The sequence below is a fragment of the Rhamphochromis sp. 'chilingali' genome (genome assembly GCF_963969265.1).
Source record: "Rhamphochromis sp. 'chilingali' genome assembly, chromosome: 19".
In the NCBI taxonomy this organism is placed as follows: Eukaryota; Metazoa; Chordata; class Actinopteri; order Cichliformes; family Cichlidae; genus Rhamphochromis; species Rhamphochromis sp. 'chilingali'.
The window spans coordinates 4,282,649-4,299,035 of record NC_137946.1 but is presented as its reverse complement, the minus strand read 5'-3'; the positions used below and the strand labels follow the sequence as shown (position 1 = coordinate 4,299,035).

At 41.2% G+C, this 16,387-nt stretch overlaps 1 protein-coding gene across 2 annotated transcripts in view; it reads right to left on the bottom strand.

Moving 5' to 3' along the window:
- Window positions 1-16,387, bottom strand: part of igsf9bb (immunoglobulin superfamily, member 9Bb) — a 154,860-nt gene that overhangs the window by 113,750 nt on the left and 24,723 nt on the right. For both annotated transcript variants that reach the window (XM_080866694.1, XM_080866695.1), the window contains exon 2: window positions 7,337-7,528. In XM_080866694.1, coding sequence (XP_080722820.1) covers window positions 7,337-7,528 — 192 coding nt within the window. The remainder of the gene's footprint in view (window positions 1-7,336; window positions 7,529-16,387) is intronic.

The following is a 16,387-nucleotide window of genomic DNA, read 5'->3' as shown; positions in this document are numbered from 1 at the left end:
AGTGGAAATTGGCCGACATATCCTCAGCATAACCATGTATAATATCCACAAAACTTAAAAAGAGGTTATAAACACACAATACGGTAATATTATGTTGAAGCACAGTACGTATCACTCCGCGAGGCTCCTGCCTACGATAGCCGTAACGCTCCGACAATCCATCAAGCGGTGCGGCTTCGTAGCTTAGCAAAGTCGTACTGAAACATTTGACAGATTTTTGAGCGCCGTGCACATAAAATCGTTTCGAGGTCACAAACAGAATTCATACATAAGGCACACGGGATTATAAGGGGCACTGTCAACTTTCAGAAAAATCAAAGGATTGATTTTAAGTGTGCCATATTTTCCAAACAACACGGTAATAACGACGGCCCGCTAGCATGCTCTACCAAAAATAGTGCTTTGTTGTGTATTTGACGGACGAAAGCTAAACCAGTTCCACCACTGAAGCTGCAACATTTTTACAAACCAATTCTGGTTCATCCATTTCATTCAACGGTTTGCTTTCGCCCTCCTCTTTCTCCGTCGCCGCCATGCTTTTTCCGACGTGTGCGTATGAAAACAAAGGCACTGCGCATGCGCGTTTTACCCACATTCTATCGCGATATTTCATTTTTCTATTGTTGGTGGTTAGCACTGTTGCTGCACAGAAAGAAGGTCCTTCAGCTATCTCTCATTAAGTAAATCTCACTCAGGTGCTTATTTTCGAGGATCTCGTGTTATTGAAATGAACTGCTTGGATCTGAGTTCATTGTTAGTATAGAACCCACCTTCAACCATCATCAGAGATCGAGATTTTACTTGGCCCCATTTTTTTTTATTTGAGAATATACATATTCTAAAAATTAAAGAGATCTGTGGCGGTAGATTTACTTGCCTAAGGCCAGTAGTTCATTTATATTGCTGCCATAAAAATCTCAACAGGTGACAAGAGGAAGATTTTACTGCGGTCATAGAGAAGCCGGAGTCATTTGTATTCCTGATTTATTCCAACATACCTTGAAGCATTACTACACACTCAAATGAAGAGTCACTAGAGGATTTTGGTAGCATTTAAAAGAAAACTGTGCTCTCTCTGGCCATGTTTTCTATCCACACTTCACTAACTGTTTTCAGTAGCAGTTATGTCCTTATCACACACAGTAGTCACTGTGGGTTTCCTCATAAAAGCCATACATTTCAGGAGACATTCCAGAAAGCTGCAATTAAGCATTTCAAACAGTTTCAGCCAGAAACAAGTACTACACCTGTGCAAGCTAACATAACAACAAGAGCTAAATAACACAGCAAACAAAGGAAACCTTTGAACCCTTGACCTTTTAGAGTGGGACTGACATGGATCATTTATGCTGTGAGGGCATAAGTAGACACATTTTTCTGAAATGTTTCCATTTGTCCGCCTTATAACGAATGGTGCCTCCAAATCAATACAGAGATTCTCTGCATTCTTTCCCCCGCATTGCTTCTCACTTGCTCTTTGTACTTGTGTGATAAAGTTACTAAAAACTACTGCAACTTTAAAAGAAGCAGGCTTTAAATACAGATTGTTCTCAGTGTGCAGTGAAAATGTAGTTATTGAACTACGTTATAAATGCATTGACTCGTGGTTAACAACAGCACGAAGACAGCACTATTTTTAACAGCGTCACTGACCACAACAACATGTTGTCTACAGCTCACCATTGAGATTCAAATGAATGTTAAATCATCTTATGGGCACATAGTAAAAAGAGCCTAAACTACACCCACAACAATGCAATGAACATATAAAAAAGGAATGTTTTGAAGACAGCAAAAGCAGCAGCCAGCAGGACTTTGATTCGTTGTAATAATGACAGGTCCAGCTGTTCCTCTAATCCTATCTTGTTAACTCAATCTATTCCTACTTCTTGTCTCTTTTATCAGTTTCATACAATCACCACATGGCAGTCTATCACAGCTCCAGTCATGATGATTGGCATTAACTTTGATAAGATTAGAGGACTGGCCTTGGGTCCACATTTTCAACTTGGTATGAGGTCGCTTTTGGTACTGCAAGATCCCTTGTTACCGCTGCAGGTGTAAAATCAATACTACGCTCATATCTGTCCATTAAATACAAGAATAGAGCCTTCAATGGAAAATCTTGGAGAAAAAAAAACATGTTGATCTTTTTTCTACTGTTATTTCTGTACAGATCCTCTTTTACCCCAACTTTCTATCATTTCTATGGTACGTGGACACTGAACAAAACCTCTGTTTGTTTCTACTATCACCAGACATTATATCACTCAATGCGAGCCTGCCAGGTTTGCCAGGACAACTTCAGTTCAGTTCTCTCTGTTGCCTACATAGAAGACGACGAGAGTCTATGGAAGCATTTTAAATAATAAAAAAGGAATGAATTTTAAAAAAATGTATAATTTTCTTTCTTTTTTTTTAACTCAAGTTACCTTAAGTTAAATAAAATGGAATAAGGGGCTAACTTGACACTCTTATATTATCCTATATATAGGATATACATAGAGGGAGAGAAAGAGAGAGATAATAAACTAATTATTATTTGTGGTTTGTTAAATGATCTTTCAGTTTGCTTATTGATCTTTCATCCATATCTCCATCCTACAGATTCCCATGTGTACCGGAAACATTCTACAAAACTTTGACCCATGATATCTCGGGGCTTCGGAGGTCAGCACTGTACCCTCACAACAAGAAGGTCCTTGATTCAGTTCCACCAGCTCAATGAGGCCTTTTTGTATGAAGTTTCCTGTGAATGATGTGTTCTCTCTCGATACTCTGGCTTCCTCCCACAGTCAAAGACATACTTGTTAGATTACATCATTTTTCTAAATTGGCTTTAGGCATGAATTGTTGTCTGTCTCTATGTGTTAGCTCTGTGACAGACTGGGTTCAGGGTGTGCTTTGCCTCTTGCCTTGTCTCAGCTTAGATAGGCTCCAGCCCCACGGTTACCCTGATAAGTAGAAGAAAGTGGACAAATGCATGCATGGAAATATTCTCATGGGAAAAAGATTTAGAGATCATCCATGAGAACACTGTAATTTATAACCACTTCCTTGTATTTCTTTATTGGTCTCTCTCTCTCTACCTAGTTTAAGCTGCAATTTCTAATGCATAATTATCATTATATGTCCATAAATTCAATTCTGAAGATCTACAAGAAAAAACATTCTATCACTCAATTTTTTCCTTTGTTTTAGTATATAAAAAGAAACTAGCACAATGCTTGTTTCAGAAGGCAGGACAGAGGGACGTGTAGGAAAGACCGCCCCTGGGGTCAGCCAAATGTATCAACCATTTAGCAACTGTCCCAATCTAAAAAGGAAACAATGTAAGCCTCTGTATGTCTGATGCTTTGGCCATGACATTTAACTACATAATAAAAATCACAATAAGCAATTGATGTCAGCCTACATCATCATCAGTAAACCAAGTTATCTCAGTGCCAGTCTTCTTGCTTCAAATACCTTTATTATGAAGCATATATAATGAAAAATATAGAACCTTTCAGTTGAAATTAATGTTTCAGTTTTTAACTGGACAGTCTATGAACAATTGTTTAACAAAGTCCCCACATCACTGCCCCCCACACCCCTCCCTATCAACTCAAATCCTCAAGCTGCATTAAAGGCAGTGAAGTTTTGTTCTCTTTATATTAAAGATGCTAAATCTGTTCAAAGTCCTCCAGTCTGTTTTCTCACTGTTGCTATCCTGATGTTAAAAATTGGAACATCCTTTTTTCCCCAGAAGAAAAGCATAAGGTTTTTTGCACAGAGGAGGCCATAAGGCAGGAGGTGATGATCAGAAGAGGATTCAGTCTTATTTGGCTTTTAAAATCTTTGAAAACAAGGAAAATATTCCCAGTCAAAAGTCCTCACATTTGGCACATGTGATGCAGCAATGAAACAGATTTGCCTCTGATTTATTTATTTATCACATATAGGTGATTCTATTCAACTTCACTTTTAAATAGACTTTTAAAATGTTCAACTTTAACTTTAGTCATATCTTAACATTATCTAGCCCCCTTTCTCTTCCCAGCTCTCTTTCAGTCTTTTTGAGACCATCCATATTTATCTGTCTCACTGCTTTTTCTAAATTATTAAGCTATGGCTTTACTGAGTGTCTGACCTTCCGATGTCTATAGAAATCTGGCTTTGGCAAGCTGTTTTTCTCTTGAAGCTGCAGGATGACTGCAAACACACCTTGGTTATACAGGCTCCATCCATCACTGAAGGTTTTGAGACAAATAGGATAACATTGCAATAGTGCCAAGAGAGTGTGATTGCCAATCTTTTTTCTTTGTGTCCAACCAGGTGGTGACTCTCTAGCCAGTAGGAGATACTTGTTAACTTATAACACACAAAGTCTCGTAGAGCCAGCCTTCCACTTGTTTTGCACTTACACAGGCGACTCTTTTATATCCTTTGAGTTTTGTAATTCCAAATAAATGAAAGAATTATAACATTCAACTAAGATGAATTGCTAAGTTTTGAAAAACGTATAACAATTGAGGGAGGCAAATCATTTTAACTGTAATTAATCTACCAATTAAGGAAATTGGGAGTGTTATGCAGAATTCATTCCACTTTGGTCTTGAACTTCTCCAATACGGCACCAGAATTTTAATCGCTGGCTCTCTTCTATAGTGTCTTTTATTCTGTCTTTCTCCCATCACCCCCAGCCTGTTGTCCCAGATAGCCGTCCATCCAGCCAGGTTCTGCTGGAGGTTTCTTCCTGTTATTGGGGTGTTTTTCATTGCCACTGTTGCCAAGTACTTGCTCAGAGGGGGTCTTTTGATAGTTTGGGTTTTCTATCTATTACAATATAAATATATTCAATACATGTTGTTTTGAGGCGATTGCTCTAGTGATTTGTTGACATATAAATAAAAATGAATTGTATTACACTGACTTAAATGTGTTAGGTGTAACAAACCTTTTGCCCAAAGGCTTGGAAAACAGGGTCGGAAAAGAACAGATGACTGCACAGATGCTTCTCCTGAAAGACTTTTACTGATAGTTTTTTGCAGCCACTTCAGCCCCTTGTCTCGGTAGCATACTCTAAAGCTCCAGTAAAGTTAACTCCATACAAGACACTGTGTCACCTGATGAAGGGAGATATCATACATCTATTAAGGCTAGAATTTTTGTTTGACTTTCGTTTGCCAGTCTTGGGTATATTTAAGAACTTTACTGCCATTTGGAGTACAGCATATTCCACTTAAACACAGGGTGGCTGTAGCTCGGGAGGTAGAGCAGGTCATCTACTGATTAGAAGGTTAGTGGTTCAATCCCTGGCTCCCCCAGTCTGCATGCCAAGTATCCTTGGATGAGATGCTCTCCAGTGCATCCGTTGCAGTGTAAATGTTAGTTAGTAAGAACTTAAACGCATAGAAGGAAGTGAATGTAGCATGCTGTATGAAGAAAAGCGCTCTATAAGAATCAGTCTGTTTACTTGCATATAGCAAGAAGAATATACAGTAGAAGTAGTTTATAATTTGGAAACAAAGTTTCTATTATATGCTGGGTGCATATTCATATTTCATGCTTAATTGAAGTAGTAAAATTAAAGAAACATGACAAAGGTTAAAGTATTAGCTAGTGAGATGTAGTATTTAGGTGTGTGGGATACATATTTAATCAATATTTCATATTTTATGATACTCGTCTCATTAGTGTGAATTAGCACACACTAATCAGTTAAGACAAAGTGTATGAGGATACAGAAAGATTGCACAAAGCTTCTGTACATTTACTACAATCTTCAAGTCTATCTTACTTTTTTCCCCTCCTGCAGCCTGAGACGGGTAGAATAAGGAATGTTAAGGACACTTTAAAAAGAAACCTTTCACTGCATCTGATGCAGATCTGTAGACTTGTATCTACTATGTTAATTGTTTGTCATTATATTAAACATGTTTTTAATCGATATGACTGTTTTTCACAAACAATACATTGTTGGAGACACCCATGCACACTCTACTGTGGACACAGGGGGACAAAGGGCTCTGTGGAGTTCTAACATACTCGTGGTAACAACTACATGTGAATAGCACAGGTCTGCAACCAAAAAACTGCATAGGACTTTTTGACTGTTTCACTGAAAACAAGAAAAATATTTTTAAAATTCCATCACGTCAGATTTTCTTGCAAAACTCAGGTTTTTAGTTTAATTAAGCGTACAATTTCCCCTTTTAAACTGAAATCTGGTATCCTATACTTGAGTCAAAAAACCATATCCAATAATGATTTCTAACATTAATTTAATATTTCTAAGTGTGAGACTCAAAGGAAATAAAGCGAAAGGAGGAGAGAAAGTTTTCTCAGACAAAAAGAGTGAACATGTAGTGTTAAATATATCATGAAGGAATTGTTTTTTGTTTCTTTGTTCAATTATAAGAAAGATTATGCATGGTTAATTGTAATAAAATATTGACTTTTTTTTCATCGCTGTTGTGCTTTTTTATTGTAAACTCCTCATGTTTTGCAAAAAAAAAAAAAAAAAGTTTTTTTTGCAGACCTGTATAATCATTGAAAAACATATAGTTATTATTAAACCCTTTACTCCCTGGAGGTACTTGTACCAAATCAGGCCACATCACCAAAACTGTCACCAGAGCTGGTTTTAAAAGGTTACAAATTCTCTTCATGTTCACGGGACTTAAATAGATGTAACATTAAATTCTGTTACAAAGTCAGGAGAGCTGCAGTTGAAAAGTTTCAGAAAACTTCCAATAATACAAGTGTTTACTTGACATGTTGCAAAACTTCATTTTATTTAGTTAATTTCCCTTTACACAGAAATTTCAATTTGGAATAATAAGGTAGTCTAAATGAAAGAAACCACTACGATTTTAGCTAACGTCAGCACTAATTGCCTCCTTTCCTAATTAGTTTACACATTGCTCAGATCGAAATGTCAGTTTTTTCTCACGTAGCCTACGTACTACTGTCTGTGTTCTAGAACAAAACACTGAGATAACTTTATGAGATAACTCTCACCACCACTATCTAAAAAAGTGGAAATCTATTTATAGTTCCCAAAATATTCATGGCTGCCGACTCCTTCTCAGCCTGGAAAACTCCCATTTAATCATATAAGAGACAAATGGATGAATAATTTAAGTCAAACGAGGGGGAATTATTTCTGCAATGTAATGATCAGAGGAATGAAATCAAACAAAAGCAAGGGAAAATCCCTCTCACCTCTCATTCAACTCATGTCTGTGGCCAAACATCAAACAAATGTGAACCCATTCAGGTCAGTGAAATCCTGGATTTAGCTTGGTGTCAACTGACTGATGTCTCAATTTCACTGTAATCACTATCTTACCAGCATATTCCGGGTCCACATGAGGAGGGTAGAAGCGAAAGTTGATGAAGAAAGGGATGGGCATTCCATACTTGAACCACTCCACCACATAGGGCTGGCCGTTCAAGGGATGGGAAACGTCGCATCCCAGGATGACGTTTTCTCCTGCACGTGCTGTCACAAACTGGGGCTCCTCTCGCACTCCGTGGGCACCTGTGGAAACAGTAACAGGTAACAGTTACAGGTAAGAATCCAGCTTACACACCGACAGAGTGTAAAGTTCCACTTTGGAATTAGATCCACGATCTGAGAACTTTTTATATGTGGAGTTTGTATGTTTTCCCTGTGTCTGCATGGGTACTACAGCCTCCTCCCACAGTCCAAGGAAATGCCCTTAGTGGAGTCGCGTTACCTGGTGATTCTAAATTGTTCAAAGGTGTGAATGGTTGGCTATCTCTGTGTTAGCTCTGCAACAGACTAGTGAACTGTCTAGGGCAGCAGTCCCCAACCCCCGGGCCACGGATCTGTAATGGTCCGTGAGTCGTTTGGTACCAGGCCGTGAGAGTTGAGGCTCAGGTAAGATAAGATAAGATAAGATAAGATAGAACTTTATTAATCCCTCGGGTGGGTTCCTCTGGGAAATTCGACTTCCAAAAAAAGCACAGCAACGACCGAAGTTAGTTACAGAACTGTTATATATATATATATACACACACACACACACACACATATATAAATACAGAGACAAATATAAATAAAATATACAAAGGGGATAAATAGAATAAATAGGAATAAAAAATAAAAATACAAGTGAATTGCACATTTCAAGTATTGAGTCTATTGCACTGTTGACTATTTACAAAAAGTATTGCACAAGGTATTGTACAGTGAGGTGAAGAGGCACTACAGCTTAGTTGTTCCCCCCTACTTTGTCCTCCTGTCTCCCCTCCCTCTCCCCTCCAGAGAGGAGTTAAACAGTCTGATGGCGTGTGGGACAAAGGAGTTTTTAAGTCTGTTAGTTCTTGTCTTGGGGAGAAGCAACCTGTCACTGAACAGACTCTTCTGATTGTTTATGGCCGTGTGCAGAGGATGCCCAGCATTGTTCATAATGTCCAGCAGTTTCTTTAATGTCCTTTTCTCTGCCACTGTCACCAGAGTGTCCAGCTTCATGCCGACCACAGAGCTAGCCCTCCTGATCAGTTTCTCCAGCCTGGATGAGTCCCTCTTTGCTGTGCTGCTCCCCCAGCACACCACAGCATAGAAAAGTACTCCAGCAACCACTGACTGGTAAAACATCCTCAGGAGCTTCCTGCAGATGTTAAAAGACCTCAGCCTCCTGAGGAAGTACAGTCGGCTTTGGGCTTTTTTATACAGGTGCTCTGTGTTGCATGACCAGTCCAGTTTATTGTCCACCCACAGCCCGAGGTACTTGTACTTGTTGACCACCTCCACCTCCTCCCCCTCTATCTGAACTGGCAGTGGACCTTCTCTGGACCTCCCGAAGTCCACAACCAGTTCCTTAGTCTTTGAGGTGTTGAGTTGCAGGTGATTTGTGTGACTCCATGCGACAAAGTTCCTCACCAGACTTCTGTACTCCTCTTCCTGATCATCCCAGATACACCCCATGATGGCCGTGTCATCTGCAAACTTCTGAATATGGCATAATTCAGAGTTGTAGCAGAAGTCAGAGGTGTACAGGGTGAAGAGAAGAGGGGACAGCACAGTTCCCTGTGGTGCTCCTGTGCTGCTGACCACTGTGTCAGACGTGATGTCCTTCAGCCTGACGTACTGTGGTCTGTCGGTGAGGTAGTCGGAGATCCAAGCCACCAGGCAGGGGTCCACCTCCATCCTGTTCAGTTTTTCCTGAAGCATACAGGGCCGGATGGTATTAAAGGCACTGGAAAAGTCAAGAAACAGGATCCTGACCGTGCCTTTTCCCCCATCCAGGTGTGAGTGGGCTCTGTGTAGGAGGTACAGGATGGCATCCTCCACTCCGACACCCACCTTGTATGCAAACTGTAGTGGGTCCTGGGCATGTTGTACCTGTGGTCGGAGGAGGTTGAGGAAGAGCCGCTCTAGAGTCTTCATAAGATGTGACGTCAGTGCCACCGGTCGGAAGTCATTCAGCTCATTGGGCCGGTTCTTTTTGGGGACCGGGACGATGCAGGATGTCTTCCATAGGGCGGGCACTCTCCCCAGTCGCAGACTGAGGTTGAAGACTCGTTGTAGCGGCTCCCCAAGTTCAGCAGCACACGCCTTAAGCATCCTAGGACACACCTTGTCTGGGCCTGCTGCCTTTCTGGGGCGAAGCTTCCTCAGTTGTCTCCTGACCTGATCCACTGTGACACTGGGAGATGTTTGGGAGGAGGGGAGGGGGGGAGATGTCTTGCTGCTGAGAGAGGGATTGGAGGAGGGGGGTGTCATGGTGTCAGGAAGGGGGGGAAGCGAGGGAGGCAGGAGAGTGGGGAGAGGACTCTGTAGTGAAGGTGAGGGTGAGGGTGGGGGGGTTGTGGGCTGGTCAAACCTGTTGAAGAAGTTGTTAAGTTCGTTTGCCTTCTCCACAGTCCCCCCCCACTGTGCTTTTCTTGGTGTTGTGGCCTGTGATGGTTTTCACACCATTCCAGACCTCCCTCATATTGTTCCTCTCCAACTTCTGCTCCACCTTCCTCCTGTAGGTGTCCTTTGCTTCCCTCAGGCAGCGTTTCACCTCCCGCTGTGCTGCTTTCATCTCCTCCTTCACTTTGCTCCTGAAAGCCTTCTTCTTCATGTTGAGGACAGCTTTGACTTCCTGTGTTACCCACGGTTTGTTATTAGGATAACACCGTACCGTCTTAGCAGGGGCAACCGTGTCCACACAAAAGTTGAGGTAGTCTGTAAGACAGTGTGTCGCCCCCTCTATGTCCTCACCATGTGGGCTCAGAAGCACATCCCAGTCTGTGGTGTCATAGCAGTCTCTCAGAGCATCCTCCTTTTCTGGGGTCCATCTCCGGATGGAGCGCGTTGTGACAGGCTGCCTTTGGACGAGGGGTGTGTATTGTGGCTGTAGGTAAACCAGGTTGTGGTCTGACTTCCCTAGTGGGGGGAGGGGGGTGGCTCTGTATGCATCTCTCACATTAGCATACAGTAGGTCAATTGTCCTGTTGCTCCTTGTGGGACAATTCACAAACTGGTGAAAAGCAGCCAGAGTAGAGTCCAGTGTGGCATGGTTAAAGTCTCCAGATATAATAATGAAAGCCTCGGGGTTTTGTGTCTGAAGTCTTGCTGTGACTGTGTGTATTTTCTCACAGGCAGCTGTTGCGTCGGCCCTCGGAGGGATGTAAACACACACACAGATCACATGACTGAACTCCCGAGGTAGATAATATGGCCGCAAGCTAACAGCTAGCAGCTCCAGGTGTGAAATGTATGGTTTTTATCGTTAACTCGGTTTCCCTGGGTCTTTTCCCGTGTTGTACTCATGTCTCTTATTTTGAAAGAAATATTTACATGTTACCATAGCGATCAGAGAGCATTAAGGGCCAGAGAGGAGGACATTACTCTCAATGTTGTTGGCGCATTTCAGGAGGACACTGCTAATAAAGTTACACGATTACACAGTAAAGACGCATTTATTATTATATTTACAAAATACCACCGTTTTTGTCTCAGTCATATCATTTTATTTTGTTGTATTTATCCGTGACACCTTAAAGGCCAGTCTGTGAAAATGTTGCCTGACATCAAACCGGTCTGTGGTGCAAAAAAGGTTGGGGACTGCTGGTCTAGGGTGTACCCTGCCTTTCTCCACTATGGCACCATTGATAGGTTCCAAGATGGATATTAACATGTCCATGTGATAGCTGTTGGCATATAAATCAACAAAGATTTCTACACTTGTCTCTAAAACAACAGGTCAGGCTGTATGTGTTTCAGTTGTTTAGTTATTGTAGCCTTTTATATACCTTCTTGTTTTTCAGTTTATTAGACACTTTAACTCCTCATACTTGCCCTTTAGCCAGATAAGGAAAAAAAACAGTCATTGATATACTGAGCTTTCTTCATACTACAGGCCCCAGATCATTTATAAAACATAGTCTACCTGCACACTATTTGTCACAACAATGTAACAGCCCAAACCTTATGCAAGTGTTACAGCTCAGGCAGCCATGGCAGTTAGATGCTCAGTAGCTGTCATGGCTCTAGTAGTATCTATTAGACTTTAGTTTTTTTCTGCTATCAACATTGTTCCTTGATATAGTTGTTTATAGTAGTATTTTTTTCCCCATATGTTCTGTGCTTAACTCTAGTTTTCTGTTATTTTGAATGGTCCTGTTTTGGTTCTAATACAACTGTTCGTTTTAAAAAAATAAAAAATAAAAAATGTCGCTCCGCTCCATAATAGGCTAATGATGATCTGTCTCAACCAGCTCATTTGACTGACAAAGTTCTCAATCTGGAGGCTATCGTGACATCAGCCAGTTTGAAGTAAACAACAAAGGTGCCTGCTAAGCTCATTCCAGTGGTTTAACAGAAACGCCACGACAGAGATGGTTGAGATTAGCAAGAAATGTAGCAAAAAGCTGTTTAGAAACAGAGTTCCACCCAGGAAGTGAGTGTTTTTGTGTGATAACACAAACCTGGGCTCAGCTAAAAATTCCATCACTCGAGATGCAAAGACCACCGGTGGCAAATCCAATACACAACCAAGGCCACTGGGTGGTTGATAACAGCAAGATTAACAGCGCTTTCAGACACATGAATGTGATTTATCTTGTGAGAATCTTTTTCAACTGACAGAATGTGAACAGACAAAAACATGAAAGAGGTGATGTGACAGTAATGTCCCTGATGCTCGATAATGCCCGGTCCTTTAAGGTTTTTCTTTAAGCATTCGCTCTGTTCACTCAGGACCGGAGCAGTCCGAGTCAGTCTGTGTGTCTGTGGGCTAGGCGCTCACATTGATCCCAGGCTAATTACCATGTAGCTTGGTTTTATGAGCGGAAACCCGGTGTGGTAGCATTTTACCAGTCAATACAGCTAATCAGATGTACTCACTGCTCATTCCTCTGTGGCCAGTAAGGAAGCCGGGCAGGCAAACACAATCTACTGCGCACAGTTGATAGCCTGCTGCCCGTAGCGCTTCTAATTATTGAAATCAAACAGTGGAAGGCAATGTGAGCACATGGAACCAACAGGATTTTATCTACTATGTACAAATAATCAAGGGACAGCTCACTAGTGTTAGTACTGTATTCTGTAGAAAGACCTACTACAAATGTGAGTCAGCAAAAATATTTTCAGACACTGATAAAAAAAAAAATGCAGTCACTGTTATTACTGTGAGCTGAAGCATCAACTGCTGAAATATTTAGAAACCAGTGATTTGGTGAGTGGATATACTGTCTCAACCTAAAGCTCAACCTGGTCCCACACCAGCACTATTCATTTTTTAGTTAATTTAAAAGTAGTCCTACAAAGGACTATAGTAAAGACTCTCTATATGTTGTAAATACCAAAGATTACAACTGATTATAACTGTGCTTTATCATCCATGTATTCGCTTCCGCTTATCCTTTTCAGGGTAGCAGGGGGTGCTGGAGCCTATCCCAGTTGTCATAGGGCAAGAGGCGGGGTACACCCTGGACAGGTCGCCAGTCTGTCGCAGGGCTAACACACAGGGAGGGACAACCATTCGCACTCACATTCACTCTAAATTGTGCATTCATACCTATGGGCAATTTAGATTTTTCAATTAACCTATCCCCACAAGCTGCATGTTTTTGGACTGTGGGAGGAAGCCGGAGTAAACCCACGCAAACACGGGGAGAACATGCAAACTCCACACAGAAAGACCCTGCTGACCTGATGGTGGAATTGAACTCAGGACCTTCTTGCTGTGAGGCAACAGTGTTAACCACTGTGCTGCCCTGTGCTTTATCATATTTACCTGAAACCATTCACCAATGTGTTTCATGCAGAGGTGCTGAGTATTTATCATGAAGTGCAAGTACTGTTAGTGGAAACAAGCAGAGAGTGAGCTGTATTTCCAGGCTAAAATTAAAATAATGAAGAAATAAATATCTCCACAAAGCTGTTCAATGCAGCACAATGTGGAATAATGTGGAAAAGGACACGTTGGCAAAAAAGTTTGACCTTCTGTTGCTTTCTTTGGGGGGAGAAAGATGTCACGATGGAAACAGAAGAATCAGAAGCAGAATGATAACACATGAGCCCACCTCTCCTTCGACAGTGGTGCCGAGTGCAACAGTAAAGAAAAGGTCGGGGCAAACAGCTCGCAAAAAACACACAGATATTAAAAGGATGCTTTCTGCTTCAGCCCCATCATCAGACTGAAGACCTCTCTAGTTTGCAGTTACCAATATGTGTGTTTGTTGTGCAACACACCAAAACAAATCACATTGATCTAGTAATTGAATATTCATTCAAGACCAGCTATAAATTCTCAACAGCGTTAACCCAAATTAAGTCTTCAGCCAACAGCCTGAGCTTTCAAATGCATATTAAGGCTGGAGGAGGGAAGCACGCAAAGCTTCCACAGTCACCTTGAACTGAGGTCACTACGAAAAGCAATTAATTGTGTAAGTTTAGCACTGAACAGATGATATTTATCATATAATTAGACCTAATCGTTACTGTCAGACTAATGAAATATAAAACACAAAGTGAAATGTAAATCAACAAATATGAGGAGAGCTAGGCTTCCCTAAACAGCGTGGGGTATCTCATTGAGTGATTTATTACCAGGATAGGCCTTTCATTTCCCATAGAATGCATTAAATAACACATTCATGTGCTACATACAGAGTATCTTTATACAGCACGACTGAGAGGCAGTCAGTGTGTATCAGAAGCAGCCTGTGGATTCGTGGTTTGATGTGTGTTCTCATGCTTGTTGGAAGAACTGGCTAATAACTGAGCGAGTGTGATTTTCCTATTGGTGCACCCCACACCTCTGCAACCCCACCCCCTCGCTAACACACACACATCTGCACACGCACTACCTCTAGCAGTGCTATGTGTTGATTGGCTGCTGGTGACATCATCACAGATAGCACAAAACAGCCCCCTTGGAAGGTATGACTTCACTGTTTATAACTGATGAGACAGAGAGGAGCAAGAGACAGACAGTGAGTTAAATCCCCACCACCACCGTAAGGGTTTAGCTCATTTACAATCAAAGACCCAGGGGAGGATACTGTGGCAAGGTAAAACCACTGAGGTGTGCATACACATACATACACACAGCTCCAAGAGTGTAGGCAGGGTGGAACAAAAAGGGAGGGTTCAGGGTATTGTTGCCAGGAGGACTGTAACGCTTGAGTACAGTAAGTTGCTTCAAAGCCACAATCAGATTATAAAGTATAGTGTTTAATGAAGGGTGACACAACAAGTCAGCAAAGTGTACATGTTTATTCTAATCTCAAAGAACTCTGACGTTGACTGATCACTTACAAAGGTAAACTGTTTTGTTTTTTTATTTCAATGTGACTAAGGAAAATGTAGGTAGACTATGATTGGTACAAGGAGAGAGGTGGCTGATATGACGGGGAGAAGGAAGGTAGATATAGTGGGAAAGTAATCCCAGTATTATTGGAGATGGGTTCAAGCAGTTCTACCATGGTGTAGACAAGAAGAGAAATGGAGTAGGTGAATAGAGGGACAGACAGGATATTCAGTTTGAAGTTGGACAATAAAGTTATGATGCTTAATGTTGTCAGTGCATATGCCCCAGAGGTTGGACCTTGCTGAAGAGGAGGAGGACTTGTGGATGAAATGATAGTGTCTCCTTGAGGAGAGATTTCTGACTGGAGAAGATTTCAGTGGAGGTGTAGGTGAACAGAACCGGGGTGATAACGAGGTTCTGGAAAGGTATGGTGCTAAGAAGAGAAATGCAGAAGGCCAGACAGTAGTGGATTTCCCAAAAACAAAAAAAAAGGATTAAATGGCTGTGGTGAACACGTACTTCAAGAAGAGGAAGGAACAAAGGATGACTTATAAGAGTGGAGAAAGTTGCACACAGGTGGTGCAAAAAGTGCGACCTAAAAGTGATAGGTGACTGCAAGCGAGATTGGGCAGGAAAGGATGTGCAGCAGGTTACACTGATTAAGGATAGTGATTAAAAAAAAGGACTAATGAGTGAAGATAGCGCATTGAGAAGAAGCACTTTGAGGAGCTGGTGAATGTAGAAAATGAGAGTTAGAGGAGGACAGATGGAAATCAGTTAGTGAACTAGTAAGTACAGTGAAATAGGAAGGAGGAAGTGAGGGCAGCTTTGGGAAAGATTTATTGAAGCGAGCAGGCATAGAGTTGTTCCAGCTATCTATGTCAGTTTCTAACTCCAGTATCCAGATGGATGAGTTCTGCAAAACAATAAATAAACGTTTAAAAAAAAAATCACTGCAACAACAGTTTTCATGATGGGGCAAACTATCCACAGAGGCCAATACGGCTTTTTGCACCAGGCAGTAAACATGCTTTTTAATGCTGTAAAGTGGGGTATTATAATAGAGAAGTGAATGGGAGCTGGATTTAGCCTCCAATGGCACCAAGAGGAACTGCAGTTTTTTAGCTCTGGAGGTTGCCCATGTACTACAAACAGAATCCAGTGGAAAATACAAGTTTGTAAGAGCACACTTCTTTCTTCCTATTACTTGCATGACATTCTCAATGTAATTATTTCTAAACTCATTTTAATTCAATTTCTTTCTGCAGTTGCAAAGAAAGCAAAAAAACTAAATGTAACATATGTGTGTTACAGGTGTTCTCTGGTTCATATTCCAGTACACAGCAAAGTGACAGTCAAAGGTTAACTGTTTTTTCCTGGAGATCATTTAACAGTATGATACACTGTGACACTACAAATAGGTTTATCGCCACAATGAAGTCTCACAGAAAGGAACATTTCTATATTTCTATATTTATACATGGTGACAAAAGAATCCATGCATAAAAAAATCACTGAGGTGCAATAAATAAACAATACAAGAATAATGCATTCTCAACACTGTAGTATCTGAGCTGAAACTCTGATGACAGTGAGCATACTCAGGCCTCTCAGCTGTTCCCCTTGGT